General features: G+C 40.9%; 1 protein-coding gene across 1 annotated transcript in view; it reads right to left on the bottom strand.

The window, feature by feature from the left end:
• NTRK1 (neurotrophic receptor tyrosine kinase 1) overlaps positions 1-22,806 on the bottom strand; it is a 35,540-nt gene that overhangs the window by 6,582 nt on the left and 6,152 nt on the right. Inside the window, exons 4-14 of the mRNA XM_051993751.1 lie at positions 21,631-21,699; positions 15,741-15,871; positions 15,408-15,550; positions 6,952-7,090; positions 5,630-5,956; positions 4,825-4,842; positions 4,583-4,638; positions 4,116-4,218; positions 3,237-3,380; positions 2,152-2,282; positions 1,806-1,978 (exon numbers count right to left, since the gene is read on the bottom strand). Of these exons, the coding sequence (XP_051849711.1) occupies positions 1,806-1,978; positions 2,152-2,282; positions 3,237-3,380; positions 4,116-4,218; positions 4,583-4,638; positions 4,825-4,842; positions 5,630-5,956; positions 6,952-7,090; positions 15,408-15,550; positions 15,741-15,871; positions 21,631-21,699 (1,434 nt within the window). The remainder of the gene's footprint in view (positions 1-1,805; positions 1,979-2,151; positions 2,283-3,236; positions 3,381-4,115; positions 4,219-4,582; positions 4,639-4,824; positions 4,843-5,629; positions 5,957-6,951; positions 7,091-15,407; positions 15,551-15,740; positions 15,872-21,630; positions 21,700-22,806) is intronic.

Below are 22,806 nucleotides of genomic sequence, written 5' to 3' on the forward strand. Positions count from 1 at the left end.
TACTCAATCATCTTACCCCTTTAAATTCCATTTTATAATTTTCGTAGATATTATATTTTTCTATGTATCCATCAAATGAGATAACATTTATAAAACCCTTTGCAAACTTTAAGTCACTATATAAATATAAGTTATTATCATTGTCATCATTGTGTTTTACTATTAGGCTGTAAGCTCCACCAGGGCAGGGACCATGGCTTATTCTAGTGTTATATCTCCCTCCCTTGCCTCCAAGTAGCATAGTGCCCTGTATACTTGTACTCAGTAAATTCTTAATAAATGCTTGCTGAAATATTGTATGCTGATCAACATTGATAGAGTTAGCTCTCCTTAGCAATGCAAGATAAAAGGCAATTCCAAAAGATCCATAATGGAAAATCCAGAGAAAGAACTGTGGAGTTTGAACACAAATTGAAGAATACTTTTTCATTTTTGTTGTTTTCTTTCTTGTGGTTTTCCCCTTTTGTTCTGATTCTTCTTTCATAACATGACTAATGTGGAAATATGTTTAATATGATTGGACATGTATAATCTATATCAGATTGTTTGCCATCTTGGGGATGAGGGAAGGAAGGGAGGGAGAGAAAAAATATGAAATTCAAAATCTTATAAAAGTGAATGTTGAAAATTATCTGTACATGGAATAGGAAAAATTAAAATACTATTTTTAAAAATTCTTGCTGAATTGAATTAAATAGAATTCTTCTAGTTGCACAGGCTTAAACCTTTGACTTCTCTCTCACCTCCTGTTAACAAATCAGCTCCCAGTACCCACTGAAACCTCTTCGATTGTACTTCTCCCATCAGTCACCTCCTCACCACTGCCATGGGCTTCATCACTCATATTCTACACTATCTAATAACCTCCTAACTGGCTTCCTTACCTCCAATTTTTAACCTCTTTAATCCAACAATCATTTGTATAGTGTTTACTATATTCAAAACACTTCACAGAGCTGACAGATAATCCTTCGAATGAACCCTTTGGATCAGGTTACTCCTCTGTTCAGAAACTTTCGTGATTTTCCATCATCTACTGTAACGCATGTCAAAATAAATTGTCTTTTGAATTCTTTGGGCATGAAATATATTAGTGGAATTCAGAAATGTTAGCAGAAATGGGAACAGGAATATTTCTAGGATAAAGGTAAGATAAAGTTGGGGAAAATATTGAACAAAATAAAGGCAATTGAGGCTATTCTCATCCCTCCCCCTATAGCACATTCTTAGCATTTTTGATATATTCATCATTTTATAGTAAACATAACCTAAAGGAAATTAATCATAAGGACCAACATTTTCTCAAAGAAGCCCCACTCCTGTAATTTAGATTGCTTGTATTTCTCTAAAGATTGTTTGGGAAAGACCAAGCAGGAAGGGTCCTTAGCCTGGTCCCTTAGGTCCCCTCTGACCCCAACTGCTTTTCTCTTTCCCATCCCCATGCTCCCACCAAATGTCAGTTCTTCTCTGAATCCTCCCTGCCTTCTAAAAAGCCTTGTCCCTCTACTCCTAAGTATTTCTCCCCCATCGCTGCAGATCCCTTCTCACCACTTAGCACAGACCCTACTTCTCTAATTGCACCACGGCTCCCTGACTAGGCTGCATGTTGCTGAGGGAAAGTCTGCTGCTCATATTTGCTTTCTCACACACAGCATAGTAGACTCAATATTAATTTACTACATGAATGAAGGAGGAAACCCTGGGGTAGATGGAGGAGAAGATGGGGAAGGACGAAGCTGTGGAGGGAGCAGGGAAGGCAAGGGCTGGGGGCTGCAGAGCCAGGTTCCCAGAGGGCCGAGTAGTACCTGAGAAAGCGGTTTAGGTCTCCGTGTTTCATGTACTCGAAGACCATGAGCAGCGGCCGGCCCTCTGTGCATACCCCAAAAAAGCGGACGATGTGCTGGTGCTGCAGGACGGTCAGCAGCTCCGCCTCCCGCTGGAAGTCCTGACGGGCACTCTCGGACACCTCCTTCAGGGCCTGGTGCGGGTGGTAGAGGACATGAAGGCCCGAGGTATGACCCCATGTCTCAGGTCTGTCCACAGGAGCAGTCTCCCCCTCATCCCCATTAGCCAGCCTAATATAACCAGGTCCCCAGGTAGTTAAAAGGAAGACCAGTCCCTTGGGGTACCATGGAAGGTTTCTGAGATCACCTTGACAGCCACGAGCATCTTGTCCTGCTCTGGAAGCAGGTTGTGACATTCGGCTAGGAAGACCTTCCCGAAGGCACCTTCTCCCAGCTCCCATTTGAGCACGATGTCTCTGCGCTTAATGTGATGGACACCTGAGGGGGGAGGAATGGAGCAGGGTGGACAATGGGTACTTACTGTGTACAGAGGACCATGTTAAGGGAGTGGGGGAAATTCCGGAAAAGACAAAATTTAGAGATAATAAAATTTCTGCCTTCAAGGGCTTACAGCCTAGCTGGGGGATAAAACATCAACACAGACACCATATAATATCTCATGTTACAGAGAAGTTTCAGGAGCTGAGGATAGGTCATTCTATCAGGGAAGAAGATTAACACTAGGCTTCCATCTGCTGTTTAGAGATCAGATTGGGCTCGTCAGTGTTGGGAGAGAAGAGACACTCTTTGGATGTGGGAGGCTCTGCCTGTAAGCTTCAGTGAGTTGGAAGTGGAAATGTATGAGGAATATGTCTAGAAAGAGAGCTCAGTAGAAAGGATTTAAGGTCTCTGAGCATAGATGGGGCAACATAAAAATGACTTCAGCAGTCTCAGAGAGGATGGAGACTTCTAGTAGTTCAGTCAGGAAGAAATGAAGGCCTTTACTAGGGTAGCTAAGTGGCACTGGGCGTAGGGGGAGGATCTGAATTCAAATCCAGCCTCAGCCACTTACTAGCTGAGTGACCCTGGACAAGTCATTAAATTCTATTTTCCCCAGTTTCCTGATATATAAAATAATCTGGAGGGGGAAATGTCAACCTGTTCCAGTATCTTTGCTGAGAAACTTCAAAAGGGGTCATGAAAACTAAAAACAGAAAGTACATAAAATATTCACCTCCTATCTAGCAAATTGCGATGCTTTAGGAGATGGGGCCTGACTTTATATTTTTTGCTGAATTACTGACCGGTGGACTCTCTGAGGACGACTTTCTCTAGCCTGGGGTTAACCACAGTGGATGCGCAGGGAAATAGGAGTTGGGCTGGGGAGGGGCTCTGTGGCTGCCAGGGCTACCAGCTCACCAGCCTGGAGGCCTACTTTCCCTGTCCCCTTACAGGCGTCACTGAAGTATTGTGGATTCTCGATGATGTGCCCCTGAAGGCCGGATCCCTTTCCCTCAGGAGACAGGGAGCTGTTTCCCAGAGTCATGAAATGTAGGGACATGGCCAGACCGTCCTCGGGGGCCAGGACCGCAGGACCTAGGAATGGGGAAGAGTCATGTTAAAAAACCATCGGCAATCAGATGCCCCAGTGTGCTCTCTCCTCACTCACATCCCACCACGTGGATGGTCGGGGGAGCGATGGAGAGACCCCACCCCACTGCTCCCCAGCACATACATCTGGGCATCCCAAGGTCGGCAGTGTTGGTACTGAGACTCCAGGGCTCAGGATGGGGCAGTGGTGGTTGCTCTTGGCCGAGCTCCTGATTAGCCTCAGGTCCCCACGGATACTGCAGACACCCCTCCCTCCCTCAGGACCCCAGGTCTCCCAGAATCACTTAGTGTTTGATTCTGATCCAGCCGCAAATTAGTGGCTGTTGCTGCTAATACTATCCTCCCAGACACACACACACACACACACACACACACACACACACACACACACACACAGGGAGGAGTCAGGGTATCCAGAGAGACAGGAACACAGAGAGAGAAAAACAGAGATGGACACAGAGACACCAAGAAACTGAGGCACAGCGGGGTACCCAGACAGTGAGTCACACTTGAGACACAGAAATAAAAAGATGCTGAATGAAGGAGAGACATTAACTAAATGGCCCAGAGGGGGTTTGGAAACAAAGAGAGGCTGAGAATCAGCAGGGAAAGGGATATTTAGATAATGGAGAAGCACCAAGACCCGGAAAGAGATCGAATACACTGAAAGATAGCAAGTGACAGAGACATCATCCCACTTGGGGCCATTCGCTAGCTCACGGTTGATTCCGAACTTGCTTCTCCGGCCACATTTGTTGAGAAGAATGAGTAAGACCAAGAGAAAGAGGCAGGCAAAAACAGCTAAGCCCACTGCCACTGAGACCTGGAAGAGGAAGACATGAAAGGGTCGCAGGTTGCCCTCATGAGCTCTACTCTCTCCTTAGGCCATTTCCCCCCTAGATTGCCCCAGCCTCCAATCCCTATTCCTTTCTATTTCATGGGGAACTCAATTCTGGTATCTTTTCTCTTCCAGCAGCCCCGATAGTACAGCTTTGACCCAAGTGGGGATAGCCAGGTATTTCTTTCCATGAAACCAGCCTATTGCTGCAGGAGGAATTTTCAGTGGAAGGAGAGGACAGAGATTTGGGGAACAGTGAGATTATGCAAATGTATCTGTTATTCTGAGTCAGATGACTGACTCCAACCCCCTTCCCCTAACTCTAACCAGCTCTTATCTCTATTCTCACCCCAAAATATGAGTCTTCTTTCTTCTCCACAGGGTGCCCAGAAGTGCTGTTGGTTGCTGTGTAAGAATGAAGAAGAGTAGATAGTGATCTGTTCCTCCCCCTGGGACCCTTGCTCCCATTCCTAAACTAAGCTCCCCATCTCTCCAAAAGAAGCCAAATGTTTCCAATAAACACTCTTCCCTAATCAAAGACCAGGACCACATGCTTTCCTGACTCAGGAGAAATAGGGGTGTGATACTTACCTCCCGGGGAATAAGAAACTATAGGGAAGAAAAGAGAAAGAGGAAGAGTCAGTGAACTGGGAAACATTAATGAACCTCCCCCTTTTCATCCCCAGCTACGTCCCCTCACCCAACAGGGGAGAGAGAGAGAGGAACAAGGAGTGAACCCAATCTCAAGGATGAATGTGGGGATAATGAAAAGAGGGGCCATTTCCCAGTAATAGCAGAGAATGGGTGGAGAATGGAGACATCACAAAACGGGGGATGGAACAGGTATAGCTGTCCCTTCTCCTCTGCGTTACTGTGGGAGGAGGAGGAAGAGGAGCCATTGATACAGGGACGTGGAACCCAGGTAGTAGTGATGACAAAGGTGGTAAATGCGGTAGAAGGGGGGACTGGAGGCCCAGACACTGAAGAAAGACTGAGGGAAGGGGCAGGAGTGTTGAGTGAAGAAGAAGAGAGAAATCATGGTCCCGGGAAATAGGGCGCAAAGGGATTTTTGTCCATTTAGTCCAATGCCTTCATTTGGTAGGTGAGAAAACTATTGCCTGGAAGAGGCTGGGGGAGTGACTTTGCCATAAATAACTCAGAGTAGGAGAACTGGAATCTCTGAGTCCCAATGCAACGTTCTTTGTCTTACATCACGTTGGGACTCCAGGACCTCTGGGTGCCTCCAGAACAGAAGTGCCAAATGCCAAGGAAGGGATCAGTCCCTGGGAGAAGGCGGTGGGTATGGTGGGCAAGCCGCGCCATCCCCTCCCCGGGACTCTGATCTGTGTGTGTATGTGTGTGTCGCAGGGAGGCCGTCCTGGGAAGGGCCGCCTACCAGGGATGGGATCCTCGGGTTTGAACTGGAAAGGATTGTCCATGAAGAAGAAAATCTCAGAAGCAAAATCCCGGCCACTAGGGTTGAAGGCTTCCAGGGTATAATTGCCATTGTTGACATGCGTGGGCTGGTTAAGTCGCAGGCAGCCATGTTTCATGGTCTCGTTGGCTGCCTGCTCCAGGAACTCCGTGAAGATGAAGTTGGTCTCATTGAGCACGTGGCCTTCGAAGTGCCAGATGATGGTGGGAGGCGGCTGCCCGTCCACGGAGAAAGGGATGCACCAGTGGTGCTGGGCAACTGCTTGATGAAGATGCACCTTAGCTGGGACTGTGGCCCAGGACGAGCGGGGAGAGAGAAGGAGAGAGCCACGGAGTCAGAGAAGTCGCAGCTAGAGGGACCTGAGAGGTCAGGCAACACAATCCCCCCATCTGACAGACAAGAAAGAGGAGGTCCTGGCAGATTCAGTGTCTACAGTAACAGCTATTAAACAGCAGAGCTGGGTTTAAGCCTAGGCTCCTCTCAAGCTAAGACTGACATTACCTTATGTCCAGTTGGCCTGAGAGAAACTATCCCATAGACTAAGGAAGTTAGGCTTTGGGCCTAATACATCGGATACCAGATTTTAGAAGGAAGTTACTTAGTAGGATTATTTTGTAACATGACCTAAAGAACAGTTGTCCTAACTTAAGCAACAAGCACTTTTGAAAAATTAAATTTGGAAAAAGAAAAAATTAAAATTAAAAAAATAAAATTTGGGGGGGAAAGAAAAAGTAGGAGGCAGGGCCTAGAAAAATCAGGTATTGGGCCCAGAAAAACTCAAATGAGATGTTGGCTTTTCAAAAAGGTATATGATATTTAATTTATATCATATTGCTTGCTCACTTGGGAAGGAAGAAAGTAAAGGAGGGAAGGAGGGAGAAAAATTTGGATCCCCAAGTTTTACAAAATGAATGCTGAAAACTCTCTATATGTGTATTTGGAAAAATAAAGTATTCTTTTAAAAAAGGATGTGAGATTATAGGCTTAAAAACAATCGGATAGTAGGTATAAAGGAACCAAGTATCTAGGAGAAAAGACTAAAAAAATCTAATTATCTCAATCACTCAAATCTTTGCCCTTGAAAAAATCCCACCCCAGCCTCCTAAATGCTGTTCTCTGTATCAAGTTCTCTTGAGATTTTGGAGGAACAGCTGTGGGGCAGCTGTGGACACTCCCCCTACCCCCCCAAGCCTCCTATTCCCCACACCACAACCCCTCAGAATTCAGACCTAGAAAAGACAGAGGGATCTGCCCCCCAGAGACCATGGGACTGAAGGACTTACAGGAGACGTTGACCTGCACAGATTCCTCCGACCTGTCCACATCATTCTCAGCCCAGCATGTCACATTCTTCCTGTTGAGGTCGCTGGAGACATTGACCAGAATCAACCATAAGGAAGACAGATTCCCAGATTCCAGGGGCTAGGAGAGAGGGGGGTCAGATCAGGGAAAGCCTTCTGGAAGAAACCGAGATTTATAAACTCTAGAGCCGGACCTAAATTTGGAAAGCTTGGAGTGGAGCCCCTTTAGTTCACAGATGAGCAAAGAGAGGCACAAAGGCACAAAGTGATTTTCTACAAGCCACAAAGCAAAGATTTCAACACAGATTCAAATGCAGATCTTTTAACTTCAAATCTGGTAGTTGTTCCAACACCAGAACTCAGGTGAGGGGAAGGAAAATCACAGCCTCAAGGGGATAGGGCACAGACTAAATATTCTCTGGAACTGGGAACTCTTGTCATCTCTTCTGGCTTTGGAGGGACAAGAAGAGGGATTTCAGGAGAGAAAACTGATGATGAATCTGGGAAGTGATGGAATACCGTGAAATGCCTCTTCCTTCTCTCTCTCTCTCTCTCTCTCTCTCTCTCTCTCTCTCTCTCTCTCTCTCTCTCTCTTTTTGTATTTATACTTCTCAGAAAACTAGAACTCTTTCAGGGAAAAAATGCATAGTACGTGCCTAACAAATACTTGATGAATTAACTCAAAACATGAATGAAAAAATTTGAGAACCTAAAAGAAAGGAAATAAGATCTATATAACTCAGAAATCCACAAATCTCCTACACTAAAGGTGAGACCTACATATCCTTGTTTCAAACCTTGTGAACTCTTGAGCTCTTACTAGAATTCCAACAAACAAAGAACAGAACTATACAAAGAAAATAAATGGAAAAGCATAGGGACAAATGATACTTCCTCAACTTGCCTCAACTTCTCAATAATATATCTGTATTCAAGCTCCTGAGTCAATGATAACACCATTTCTATATTACTTTAAGGTAGAAATATACAAGTAAATGTTTAACAACTGTCTCTCCCTCCCTACTCTGTCTCTCCCCCCTCCCCAAGAACTCAAGAAATACACTTTTAAGTTTAATTTGCATTATTAATATTTTCTCAAATGTAGACAATCAACAAAATAATAAGTCAAGCCCTAATTTATAGATTTGCCTATGGTGCAAAAACTCACACTGAAAATTTCACAATAGGTTCTGGAATTCTATTTTAATTGGTTTCAGCATTTGCCTGTCTTGAGGTGTACAAAGCATTTTTCTTAGAATGGCCCTATCAGGAAGTTATTGCATGTTTAATTCTCTGTATTAGTATCTTAGTCTCCTACTATACTGTAAACTCCATCAGGAAGAGGATTAAATCTCACCTAAGCTTTTTAATGTTCTCCAGCATTAAGCATCAAGCCTTTGCATGGAGCAGTATTTCATAATTTTTTTGGGGAGGGGCATCACATCACAAGTATTTTTATCCTCATTTTACAGATGAGAAAGCTGAGGCCCAAAGAAGTCAGTCGATTTGTTTTGACTGGCCGACTTTTTAAATTTAAAAGTAAATGCTCTTTTGACAACACTGCAAGGACAGCTATATTCAAGGACTAAAAAGTAGTCATGAGGAAGATGGTCTAGCTTTTTCTACTTGACTTTAGAGGGCAAAACTAAAAACAATGGGTAAAAATTGCAAAGGGGAGAATTTAGGTTTGACTTAAGTATTATATGGATTAAAAATTAGAACAACCCAAGAGTAAAGTGGACTCCCTAGGGAGGCTGTGGGCTTCCCATCTCTGGAATTCTTCAAACAAAGGCTGGATGGCCATTTGATCTCTTAGATATATCACAAAGGAAATCCTTCTTCAGGTATAATTTGAACCAGATGTCCTTCTTACTCCAAAATTCTATGATTCTGTGACTGCCCAGAATCATGGGCCAATAGAGCAAGGAGGGACCTCTGACCATATGTTATTAGACCATAAAGCACAAAATATTATATTTTGAAAGGACATTAGAGCATTGGTTGATAGAGTCGGCAGAAAAAGTCAGAACACAAAATGTTAAATCTGGGAAAGACCTTACAACAGAGAAAGCTAGCATTAGAAAGCAACTTAGGGCACAGAATGTCAGATCCTTAGAGACCATTGAGTCCGAGCCTTTCATTTTCCCAGCAGAGGAAATTAAAGTTAAGGCAAGGAAATGACACGCAGAGTTAATGGCCAGAACAAGGAGTCAGGTTTTCTGACTTCCTCTCTCTCTCAGTCTAGCACTTTTTACTTTATTAATATAGCAATAGATGGGTTATAATTTTCCAGGGGAATTATCACCAAGGATAATAAATAACTAGGGATCCAGCTTATAATAAGGATGGACATTAGAGGAAAATTCTGCAGTGGCCTTGGTCAAGTGTGTGCTCAGTGTGACTTTGGACATACCCAAGTGGTTATCATCTATACTTAAAATTCAGGTTTGCTTCTATAAAAAAGAGGAGGTAAAGAAGTAAATATCTCTCCATTCTTCAAATTGTAAGAGAGAATGAAATGTTCCTTAACAAATAGAAGAAGGACTTTAACAAGAAAACAAAGAAAGGAAAAGGATCTAGAGATATAGAGGAAAATTTTGATCTGTGTTAAAGGGAGGTTGAAGGTCAAACCAGGAAAAAGGGAAGATAGTCCAGTGAACATTTTGAGCTAAAGAACAAATGAGATTCTTCCCAAAGAATAAGAGAGATGAATCTCCTGAAGAACAGGTCATGTTTTTCCTTAAAAGAAATAATAGTGTGGACCCACTGGTGCCATTGAATAAGAGATAGATAAAAGGCCATTCCCAGAGATATATCCAAGACATGACAGAAGACCTTTCAAGAATTGTTAATCCATTCCTGATGATTCATATGAGCCCAAATGATACTGATAAGGAATCTAGAAAGCATTGTTAAATATCACTAAGTCTTGGGCAAGAAACTCAGGAGCATGAAATGATACCCATTAAAAGCAAAAGGTTTAGAAGTAAAAGGCAGATTTGGGAAAGAAATAGTTAAGAAGATATTATCTGAGAATGAGATTTGAATTTCTGGACCATGATACGAAATACAGGAATGACAGGCTCCTGGTCAAGGACGAAGTATACCTGACAAGCACTAATGTAAGAATGAATTTGCCTGGAGTCTTGCAAATCTAATAAAGAGTGATTTAAATTAAAAAAGAAAGCAAAGGGAGAACATTGCCAACATATATCCAGCAAGCTAGATGCCATAGATAACAGCATCAATATAAGAAGAATAGCACTAGAGGTACCCAAACTTTCATAAGATACAAAACCTAAGAAACAAGATGGTAATAAAACCTATGACCTCAGCTGTCTATACAGAAATGCACAAAACATGGTTAAAATGCAAGAAAAACTAAAAATACTAATATTTGAGGAGGGATCTTACCAAATAGTTCAGACTTGAGGATAGAAGCAAGGGCAGGTGTTAGAGAGACCTTTTTTAAAAAAAAAAACAAATAAGTGACTTATCCATAATCATAAAACTACTATCTAAGGCTGGATTTGAACTCAGATCCTCGTAACTCTAAAGCCAGGGGGACCACCCAGTTGTCCTTGATGTGGCCTTTTTTGATCCTTCCTCCTTCCCCCACTAGCTTGTACTTTTTCCCCCATAATTATTTTGTATATAGGCATTCATGTGCTTCTCTAATAGGATGTAAGTTCCTTAAGGGAAAAGGGTTTCTTTTTTGTCTCTTTATCTTCTGTGCTTTATAGCAGTGTCTGACATATAGTAGAGGCCTAGTAAGTACTTGCTAGGAACAGTACCAGAAATGCTAAAGATTAGAATTTGTTGAGGATAATGAGGAAAACCAAGGACAATATAAGGGTTTGATTTTTTAAAAACTGATATTGGGGAAAAATTTAGAATGCAAGAAAGATTAGGATGATTACTCAAAGTGGCTGCATTTTCACTCTAATCGATGTTAGAGAGAAGGTAAGATCACTCAATTCTGATTTTGCTTGATTTTTTTTTCTGCCAAAAAGAATGAACTTTGAATGGGAAAAAGCGAAACAAAAATGACTAATAAGGGGCCTGGATTAGAGAGTTTCTAAGGTTCTTTTCAAAACTCTAAAACTAAATCCAGCTATTCTTAATGAATTCAAATCATCAAGGTCAAATGAAATATATCCCATTACACTGAAATAACTGCAAGATATAATTGCAAATTAATTTTGCAGTATCATGGATAAATGAAGAGATAATACAAGATTGATGATGGGCAAATAATGTCTTGAATTTTTTTTAAACTGAAAATAATCATCTTCAAATTATAGGGTTGGTGAGATCAGCTTTGGTTTCTGGCAAAACTCTGGAACATATTAATTAAAGAAATAATTGGTGAATGTGAAGGAGTGGTGACCAAAAGGGTCATCCTACCTTAATCAAGAACGAATCTGGCTGAACTAAACGCATTTTCTTTTGTTAGTGCAATTGCAAGGCAGGTCCCTAGACAAGGAGAATGGTTTAAAATATTTTGCTTAAATTTTAGGATTTGATAAAATGCCTCAAGCTAGATGTGGACTAGATGAGAGTAGTTGGATCTTTTTGTAGTTGACTTAAGTTATGGATTCATCTAGGTCCCAGATTCATTGTGAGAGTCAGCCCTCTGTCCTTCATCCCTGATCTGATTGCCTTTCTGGCTGGCCATTTCACAGAATGACAATTTCAAAGTTGAAAACAGTCATCAGACCCAAAAACTAATCCCTAACAAATCAATGTCAACTTGTATTGAAGTCTTTAGAGAATGCCCCATGGATCTATGCTTGATTTTATGTTTATTACCAGCATGGATAAAGGGATGGATGGCACATTTTTGGATATGTGTTTTTATGGAGCATTTGAGCCTGACCTCTGGCAAAGCCTTCTGAGCTCCTATTGCTCTGATCAGCCACAAACAGCCACATTATCCCTTGACTGCAACATAGTGATATCATTTTGGAAAGACAACAACTAACCAAGACTGATCAATTGGCATGATCCAAAAAGATTAACAGGCTCAAATATTGGGGTGAGTCTAATAAGATAAAACTAAAAAAGAATAAATGTTAAAGTCTTGCCCTTAGGTTCAAGAAATCAGCTTAGCAAGTTCATGATAGGAGAGGCAGGGAAAGATAACAATTATCTGTAAAAGATCTCTGAATTTTAGAAAATTGCAAGCTCAATCAGTAACATAGAATGGCAGCTAGGAAAAAAATAATCTTAATCACTTTAAGAGGGAGATAGTGTCCACAAATAGGCAGTTGATAGTCTCATTTTACTCTGCCCTGGTTGGAAAACATGTGTAATATCTATATTGTTATAGGTATAACATTTTAGGAAGGACACTGATACACTGTAGTATGTCCAAAAGATTGCTTCAACAATCTACAATTATTTAATCTATAGAAGAGAAAACCTAGAGAGGACATGATGGTTGTCTTCAAACATCTGGAGCATTGCCACATGAATGATGAATTAGAATTGCTCTTCTTAGTCCCAGAGGGCAAAACAGGAGAGATGGATAGATGTTGGACAGATGCATATTTAGGCTTGAAAAACCTTAATTTTCTAATAATTTTGGAGCTATTCTAAAGTAGAAGGGCAGGTTGTGACTTGCCCCTTACAGTAATTCTTCAAGCCAAGGGCTAAGGTGGTATAGAGATGGTTAGAGATCTTACAAAGATGTTCTTAAGATATGAATTGTATTACATGATCTCTGGAGACCCTGTCAACCACGAGTGTGCTGGAGTCAGTTCACACTGGCTCTCAAGCAGCAATAATTAAATTTTTAGTATGAGCATTTATATCTCAGAAATCATTAGATGCTACAAAGCTAGACTTACTATTTTATTATCTAGAAAATGATAAAGAAAATTTTAATAATGCACAATAAACTTAAAAGCATATATTTTTTTCAAAGAGCTGTTTGTTAAATATTTGCCAGCATACCACTATTTCAATTTTGAGATTTTATTATTCAATAGAATGGAAAGATAAAGAGGCAATCATAGCATGGTCATGAAAGAGAAATTACTCTAGAGAGAAACCAGAATCAAGAATGGAATCTTGACTGCCATTTATAACCTGGGAAGTAAAATGGGAAAGTCCATTGACCTCTCTGAATCTTGGTTCCTAAAATGCCAAAATGAATCTGTTGGACTAAATAACCTCTAAAAAAAGTACCTTCCAATTCTGAATCTATGATCCTATAGTTGACTAAATAGGAAGACAGCTCCTTAGGAGAGGAAGTCAGACCTAGGGTAAGTACCAAACATTTGAAGCCAGAATATTTGAGTCAGACATCAGTAAAGAACAGCATAGGTCCCAGATATGGTGGCTAAAATTCACTTCTTTCTTCTAGAACTCATTTTCTTCATTCTATGATTCTATGGTTGTTCTAAAGCAAGACTTTACCAAAGATTCTGCAGCTACAGAAATAATAATTAAAATGTAATGTATGATACAAATAAGAGAGATTGCAAGGTGTTAGAGAAGGAGCCCTAGAGGAGGAAATCAGGAGCTGACTTTGAATTGAGAAATGTGAATTTATAGGATCATAGATTAAAACCTGGAACTGGAAGGGGACCTTAGAAACCAAAGGATCACAACTACAGACCTGAAAGGAACTCAGAAACCAAAAAGTCCAATCTCTCATTTTACAGATAAAATAAAAGCTCTAGAGCTGGATTCAGGAAGATTCTGTTCAAATCCTAAATCAGCTACTTAGTGGCTATACAGCTTCGTGCAAATTACTTAATCTCTGTCTGCCTCTATTTCTTCAGGTATAAAATGGGGATAATAAGTGCCTACCTCCCAAGATTGTTGTGAAGATCAAATGAGATATTTGTAAAGTTCTCTGTAAACCTTAAAATGTCATATAAATGCTGTTTACCTATGATTATTATCATTGTGATGATGATGATGATGACTTATTCAAGGTCACACAGGTAGTAAGCAGTAGAGATAGGGTTTTAATCCCATCCAAATCCAGTCCAAATTCCCATGCCCTTTTGACAGATCTAGTGTCTTGACCAAAGTCAAAAAGACCTGAGGTTTTCTTATTCCAAATTCTTCCATGCCAGTGAATTCAAGCTTGGGTCCTTCATGAGTTAGCTATAAAACTTTAGGTAGATCACTGTAGCTGTCTTAGTTTCCTTAATAAAAATAAGAATTATTTCCTCTCATGTACCAGCCTCACAGGTAGGTGATGCAGTAAATAGAACACTGGGCCTGGAGTTAAGAACTGAATTCAGATCCAACTTCAGACATTCTCTAGCTGTGTGATTCTGGGCAAGTTAAATCATCTTAAGCCTGTTTGCCTCGGTTTCCTTTTCTATAAAATAAGCTTGAAAGGGAAATGACAAACTACTCAATATCTTTGCCAAGAAAACCCCAGATATGGTCATGAAATCAGGAACAATTCAAACAGCTGAGCAATAACAACCTACCTCATAGGGCTTTTGTAAGAAACAGGAAGAATCAACAGACATTTTCATAGTGCTTTAAGACAAATAAAATACTTTCCCCTTAAATTCCCCATCAGGGAAGTTTGCAAACATTATTATTCCAGTTTTACAGATGGGGAAACTGAGACACAAAGATATAAAGTGATTTGTTACATAACCAGTAAATTACAAGTGCCAGGATTTGAAGTCACAACTCCTGACTATATTTGATGCTATTTCTACTGCTTCACTAACTCTATCTTCCTATAAAATAGCATATATAAAAGAGCCTATTGCACCACAGAGCACAAAACAAATGCAAATTGTGATTATAATGCTTTAGAATATATTATTCTTAAAATTACTCATGGAAACATAGGTTTTGGGCTGGTAGAGACCATCTGTTACACGCTTTCATTTTGCAGATGAGGAAACTGAGATCAAGATGGATTAAACTGACTTTCCCCAAGTCTCACAAGTGATGGTAGCACGTGAAAACTGGTCTTTTGATTCTCAATCCATTGCGTTTTTAACATCATCTTGTGCACTAGAACACTGTGAATACTACTAGGAATGGCCAAAGAAGTCAAGAAGTCACCTTCTATGTGAGCTCTCTTTTACCCTTCATAGCACTTAAGATCCACAAAGGACCCCAGAGATGAGACTTGGGGTGCTGGGGTGCACATGAGTGTTCTCTGCCCTATTCTACTCTGCCACCCATGGAGTAGACCCCAAGTGTAGGGGAATCCACCAGGTCTTTTTGTTCCCTAGCACTTAGCATGTTCTAGGCTTATAAGTGCTTAATAAATAGTGATTGATTGATTGCTTGGGTTCCAGGGTATGAAGGAGTCTTTCTTTTCATTCTCTCAGTATTTATTTCCATGCTTCTGACTCCTCTGTCTCCTGTTTCTGAGCCTACTTGAGTACCTCTGTCCCAACTCTCTGTTTCTATTTCTTGATGCTTTCTTTGTTCCCATCTCTTACCACCACAGTGGCAAACTCAGATAGCTCTTCAATGTTCCAGCCGGCCCAGCTCCGACCCTGGCTCTCCATCTGGCAATTCAGTGTCACATTGTCCCCTACATTCACTGTAGTACTGGACAGCTCAATCTTCAGCAGGGGCTTTCCTATACCAGGGGGTGGTACAGAGAAAAGAGAAATCATCAGATTAGGGACAAAGCTTGTCCTCTCGCCCCTAAATAGTTGTCGATCTTCTTAATCAGAGAATCTGGCTCCCCAGCACCAAAGGTGTCCCTCTGAACTCAGACCCATCCCACCAACTCCAGAGACTCATCTCTCTCTTCCAAATCCACCTACCACAGCTGTCGTTGGGCATGATGGCAGCCGGCTCCTGGCATGGAAACTCCAGTTTGGCCGGCCCTTTGTCCTTCCAGCGCTGCAGCCATTGAAGGGCACAGGAACAGTTCAGGGGGTTTCCAGTCAAAATCCTGAGAGAGAAGGCATGAGCATAGAGGCCATTCTGTTATGATGAAAAAAAGAGCCTAGATACTATTTTACAGGAAATCATGCCCAGATGTAATAGAATCAGAAGGTAAAATAGACATTGAAAGAATTCATTGAACACCTTCTGAAAAAGACCCTAAAAAATAAAGAGACCATTTTATGTTTATTACATTCAATGAATTCATTCATAAAACAGAAGATAGCAAAATGGATTAAACAGAAGAATCCAACATTTATTTTCTTTAAAATAAACATATTTGAAACATAAAGATTCAAACTGAATCAAAAGAGTGAGAGTAAAATCCATGAAGTTTAAACTACATTCAAAAAAAAAAAATCATGACTTCAGACAAGTAAAAAGCAAAAAAGAAAAAAAAAGACTTGGTTAAAGGAGATAAATAAGGAAACCACATGGTACTTAAAAGTACCATAGCATCAATACATAAAACACATGCATCAAATGGTATAGCATCTAAATACTTAAAGAAAAATTGTTAGTTGTGGGAAGAAATAGTAAAACTATAATAGTGAGAGTCCTCAATGTACTTCTCTCAGATTTAGACAAATGTAGCAAAAAAAGAAAGGGAATATATTAACAACCTCAACATAATTTAAGAAAAGTAAAGTCAAAAGAAAAATAATTATCAAGAACTTACTATGTGGCAGGTACTGTGCTAAGCACATTAACATATTTATATGTGATAAATCTCTGATTATTAGTGAATGAAAATAAAAGGGGATGAATATATTTCTCAGCTGCATACAGCAATTTACAAAATTTTACAAAAATGGAGCATGGGGCATTAGAAAAGCAGAAATATTAAACACATCTTTTACTAACCACCATGAAATAAAAATATATTTGATAAAGGACTTTTAAGAAAGAATTAAAAATTCATTGGAGATTAAATATCTTAATCTTAAAGAACTGGTAGGTCAAAGAACAAACCACAGAAACACCAGATCATTTCATCAAAAAAAATGACAAGGGTAAGATTTCCTGCGCAGACTGAGGGATGGAGAGAAGGAAGAAGGGAGAGAGGGAAGGAAGGAGAGAAGGAGAGAGGGATGGAGGAAAAAGAAAAAGAATGGTTTAGAGTGGGAGAGACTTGAGGACAGGGAGACCAATGAGAAACCCTCTTATAATAATTCAGACAGGAGGAGCTAAAATAAAACTGTTGTAGCTATGGGAATAGAGAGAAGGGGAAATATATGAGAGACTTTATGAAGGTGGAAATAATTAAATTAACAGTAGGATGAGAGTGAATCCTTAGTCAACCAAAGTGAAAAAGTAAAACCATTTTTTCATTACTTTGAATATAAATCATTTTTACTTAATTCTGCTCTTATTGATTCCTCTCAGGAGAATGTAAGTTCTTTGAGATCAGGGACTGTTTTTATTTTTGAATCCTTGATGACTAGCACAGTGTCTTGTATGTAGTAGGTACTTTAAAATGTTTGTTTAATTGGCTGTGTGGGATGAGAGTGACTCCTTGGTCAAAGCCAACATTTGAGGTTGTCAGCCAAAGTGACTGGAAAGCTTGTAACACCCCCAACCATAATAAAAAAGTTGGGAAGAGGGAGGGGCTGGGGGAAAAGATAAGTTCTGTTTTGGATATATTAATGTATGAGATGCCAATGGGACATTCAGGTCTAGAAGTCCACAAGGCAGTTGGTGACAGAGCTGGAGCTTGGGAGAGAAACTAGGATTATATATAGAGAGAGATTTGGGGATCATCTATCTAGAGATGGTGATTGAGTCCATGGAAGATGATAGAATCACCAAATGAGATCATGGAGGGCCTTGAAGGTCACCCACTGTTAGATGGTCATGCTGATACACTATCTGAAAGATGATCTATCCAAGAAGACTGGGAAGAAACAGTCAGATAGGTAGGAGGAAAACTAGGAGAAACCAGAATCATAAAACTAAGAGAAGAAAGAGCATTCAGATAGGTCAAGAAGGATGACAATTGAGAAAAGTCATTAGATTTGGTTTTTTGTTTTTGTTTTTTGGAGACATTTCAGTTGAAACAGCTTGTCCAGGGTCCCACAGTTAGGAAGTGTGAGACCAGATTTGAACTCAGATCCTTCTGACTCCAGGGCCAGTATTCTATCCACTGCATCACCAAGCTGTCCCCTTCCCCATCCCACCCCGCAAAAGACAATGAATTGATCCCTGGTAATTTTCAAGAATGTAGTTTCAGTTAAATGATGAACTTGGAAGCTAGATTGCTGAGAGTTTAGAATTAAGTGAGAGTAAAGAAAGTGGAGGCACAAATTGTGGAGGCTTTTTCAAAGAGTTCAGCCATGAAGGGGAAGAGAGGTAGTAGGGATAAATTAGCCAAATGAGAGGTTTCTAAGGATGGGAGAGACACAGGTATGTTGGCAGGTAGCAGAGAGAGAGAGACTGAAGCCTAGAATGTGGAGATGGTGGTAAGGATATTCTGCTAGAAAAGATGAATGCACATCACCAAGAGTGCACAGGGATTTGCTTTGTCAGGAAGAGTCACTTCTTCATTTGAGAGTAAAGGAGGAGATATTGGAGGAACACGTCTGAGTGAACCCCAAAAGGGATCACAGAGAGTTGGACATGGCTGAAAATGACTGAGCAACAGAATACCGCCCTTGAAGGTTTACAAAATACTTTATATTTGTTGTTTTTTTTGATCCTCACCACAAACCTGCGAGATAAGTGTTATAATTATCATCTCTATTTTATAGATGAAGAAACTGGAACCCAGGAAGGTTGTGATTTCCTAGGGTCTCCCAGCTAAATAAATATCTGAGCCAGGTTTTGAATACAGGGCTCCTGGCTTCCAAATCATGTGCATAGATGTAAGGGGAAGAGCTAGCAGGCCAGGTTTCCTGGAACACAGAGCACAAGAAAGGGAGTAACATAAAATGAAAAGGTAGACAGGATCCCAGATGGTGAAACATCAGACTAGATTGGATATGTTATATAGACATTAAGGAGCCATTGAAATTTTCAGATAGTTAGAAATGACATGATCAAATTTGTGTTTTAGGAACATCATGCTGTCGAGCAATAGGAAATGAGTTTAGACATCAGCAAGGACTAATCTTTCTGAAGGAAGAATGGTATCATGGAAAGAATATCGAATTTGGAGTCAAGACACAGCCTTGGTCAAGAATTGAATATTAGCCCTATGTCTTGCTACCTCACTTACATGATCTTAGAAAAAGTCTCTCCCGGCCTCAGTTTCCTTAACTTTAAAATTAAATAGTTAGACAAGATGATCTTCCATTTTTAAAGCTATTTCCTGGAGGTCATGAAATGGAGGTGGAGAAGGGAGCTAATGGCTCCCAAGAGATTATCCCTCCCTAGAGAGCAGGAAGATGATAATTGGATGTTTGAGATAAATTACACTGTTGCTGTTGTTCAGTCATATCCAACTCTTTATAACCCCTTTTGGGGTTTTCTTGGCAAAGATACTGGAATGATTTGCCATTTCTTCTCCAGCTCATTTTACAGATGAGAAAACTGAGGCAAATAAGGTGAAGGGAGTTGCCCAGGGTCACAGAACTAGGAAATATCTGAGGCCAGATTTAAATTCAGTAAGATGAATCTTCCTGACTCCAGGCCCAGTATTCTATCCCCTGAGCCACCTAACTGCCCATGACAAAATCATTGGTAAGTAAGAATAAGAATCATCTCAAATCCCTCATGTACTTGTTACCGCCAGAATTTTGAGCCAGGTCAGGGATTCTAAGGATAGTGACTGGAGATGAGAAAGGGGTCAAAGAATTAGCATATCTGTGATTGAAAGCTGGATAAATATATCTCCTCGCTTCCATTTCTCTGTTGAATTCCCTTACAATTCAGTCCACTTTGTAATGGCATTACAATTACTTTCAATAAACTTTGTCCTCTGACTAGGAAAAAAAAAAAGAAAAAAAGAAAGAAAGAAACTTTGACTGATAGGATCAAGTTGTGGCTTGGTCATGTCTGATATCTGACTCTTCCCAACCCCATTTGGGATTTTCTTTACCTTCATCATTTCCTTCTCCAGTTCATTTTACAGATGAGGAAACTGAGGCAAGCAGGATTAATCGACTTGCTCAGGGACTCAGAGCTAATAAGTATCTGCAGCTACATTTGAACTCAGATCCTCCTGGTCCTGGGGCCCAGCACTGTGTCCACATAAAGCTGCCCATATAGGATGATTTACAAGCTCCTATTTCGTATCCTTTATAACCTGGTTCCCAATTACCTTACCAGGTTTATTGTAAATTACTCTTCATCTCAACGCTCCATCTCCTGGCTCTGGACATTTGCTTGGGCTGTGTCTAGTGTCTAGAGTGCTCTCCCTCATTCAGCTCTGCCTGCTGACTTCTCTGGATTCTTTTAAATTCCAACTAAAATCTCATCTTTTAATGGAAGCCTTTCCCTTCTCCTCTTACTTCTTATGCCTTCACTCTGTTAATTATTTTCTCTATATTCTGCATATAGTTTCTCTACGTGTTGTCTCCCTCTTTATAAATTCTGAGGGCAGGATTTGTCTTTTGCCTCCTTTTTTATCCCTAGTGATTGGTTCACAGTAAGTGCTTAATAAATGCTAATCAATTGACTGATTCATTCACTCTGTTTCCCATCCAAACTGACCTTCTTACTTGGTTCTTCCCATCTCCCCCATCTCTTCCCATGACTCCACCTCAGAAAATCCTTAGTTTCCTTCAGATCTCTGCTCAAGGTCAACCTCCTCTTCATGAGGACTTTTCTGATCTCCCAAATCACATTATACTAGTTTTGGACACATACTTAAATATGTACATGTTATCATTCCCCAACTCCCAATAGGATATAAGCTCCTTGAGAATAGGAACTATTTCATTTTTTAAAATTTGTGTCCCCAGGAAACTCTTTAATCAATCAATCAGTAAATATTTATTAAGTACCACCCGTTATGTGCCAGGCACTAAACTAAACAATGGGGATACCCAAGCTGCCCACCCCTAATAGATGATGAATTCAGAGAGCAGACTGAAGTATAGATCATTCTGGGCATGAACAACGAAGAATTTGTTTTGATTGAGTATAGTATCTATGTTTGTAATAGCTTTGTTCTTCTTGTTTTCTCAGTGGAAGTGGGAGGGAGAAGATTTTAACTTAAAAATAAAATTTAATTTAATTTTTAAAAAAATACTAAGTTTCAGAGCAGGTTATTATCTGCTCTGCTTGAGTTGCCTCATTCTCATATCAGTGGAATCATCCAATAAAAGAAAAGAAAATTTTTTCTCACTTGGTGTATCAGCCTCCCACTAACTGCTGAAACCTTACATGGTAGGGACTTTGTTTTATCTAAAAGTTGTAATCTCTGAAGCACCAAGTCCTAGCCCAGAGCACTACCTACAGTAGGAAATATTTGTTCATTGGAAATGACCCTACCCAACCACCCTCCAGTCCTGAGGAGGAAGGCTCTCAGGAGGCCCTCCATTATCTACAAGACAGTACCATGTCACAGCAAGTCACAAAGACCCACCTAGTGTAGTTACAGTCACTGGCTGGCAACAGGCATCCTTGTGAATACCCCACATACAGCCCCCAACCCCAGGTCTCTCACTGGGTCACGTCTACAGTCACAAACTCAATCATAATCATACGTCAAGGAAGTTCCACTTAATCAGCAGTACCCGCCACCCACCACTCCACCCCGTTCCCTCTCCCACATTTACATACAACCTTTTTCTGATAAGTTGCCAGTCAAGCCCCAATACTCACAGTTCCTGCAGGGGAAGGCCCTGAACAGTTTTCCAAGAAAGTGAGTGCAGTGCATTGGAAGAAAGATTCCTGTAGGAGAGAGAGAAATCTTACTCCTAGTTGCCCTTCTGAGACTTCTCTAAATGTAAATTTTAGTTCCTAGCTGTTCTCTTCCTTCCCTTCTCCCATAGCCCATCTCTCCCAAATTCAGGCACTTGAAGAAACAACTTCTGTGTTAGGAGATTCCTACTCTTCTGACCAGCACCTCCAGGGTTAACCCCCCCCCTTCACTCCCTCCCTTAGACCCCAGGGAAGGGGGGATCTGAGGGAACAGCCGGCTCCCCCTCCCCCACCTGGCCCCAGCTGGCAAAGTGCTGAGGGCACAGCTGGGGGGTGGGCAGGAGGGGGTCCATCTGTGCTCCTCCTTCTCTCACCCCACTGTCAAGGACCAGATGGGGAGGGGGGAAGAGAGAGAACATCTAGGTGCCCCCCCAAAAAAACCTTTGCACTAAGAAACTTGAAGCATTCTTTAACTTCCCCCAACATACACATCCCTCCCTTCCTCCGTCTTGGACTTCTGAGAGCCTTATCACATTCCCCATCCCCCTTTCTCCACCTGTCTGATGCTCAATCCTGCAGAGGGGAGGATAAGACAGATCTTATGGAGTTTCCCTTCAAAACCTCTGAAACTTTAGAGGGAAAACCAGGGCCGGAGAAACAGTTCTCACACACACACACACACAGCCTCACCAAAATCTATAGAGAATTTTCTGAGTAGGGAAGGGGACAGCCAAACTGCACCTTCATCTGTGATTTCTCTATGACAACTCAAATTTCAAGGGGTATCAATATCTCTGTCCTCAAACTATCCTCCTTGTTAAGAAGCACCTGTGGAGAGTGGTCTGGGTCTCAGGCTTGGCTTCCCACCTGGAGCATTTCTTTCATTTTTAAATTTTTTATTATTATTATTAATTTTATTTTTGCTGAGGCAATTGGGGTAAGTGACTTGTCCAAGGTCACACAGTCGGGAAATGTTAAGTGTCTGAGACCAAATTTGAACTTGGGCCCTCCTGACTTCAGGGCTAGTGCTCCATCCACTGGACCACCTAGCTGCCCCTTGGAGCATTTCTTTACTGGAATACAGTGGGAATCTCCTGGCTAGTTCTCTTATAGGAGGAAGCTCACGGTGAAGGATGC

The sequence above is a fragment of the Antechinus flavipes genome, chromosome 4 (assembly GCF_016432865.1).
Source record: "Antechinus flavipes isolate AdamAnt ecotype Samford, QLD, Australia chromosome 4, AdamAnt_v2, whole genome shotgun sequence".
Taxonomy (NCBI): Eukaryota; Metazoa; Chordata; class Mammalia; order Dasyuromorphia; family Dasyuridae; genus Antechinus; species Antechinus flavipes.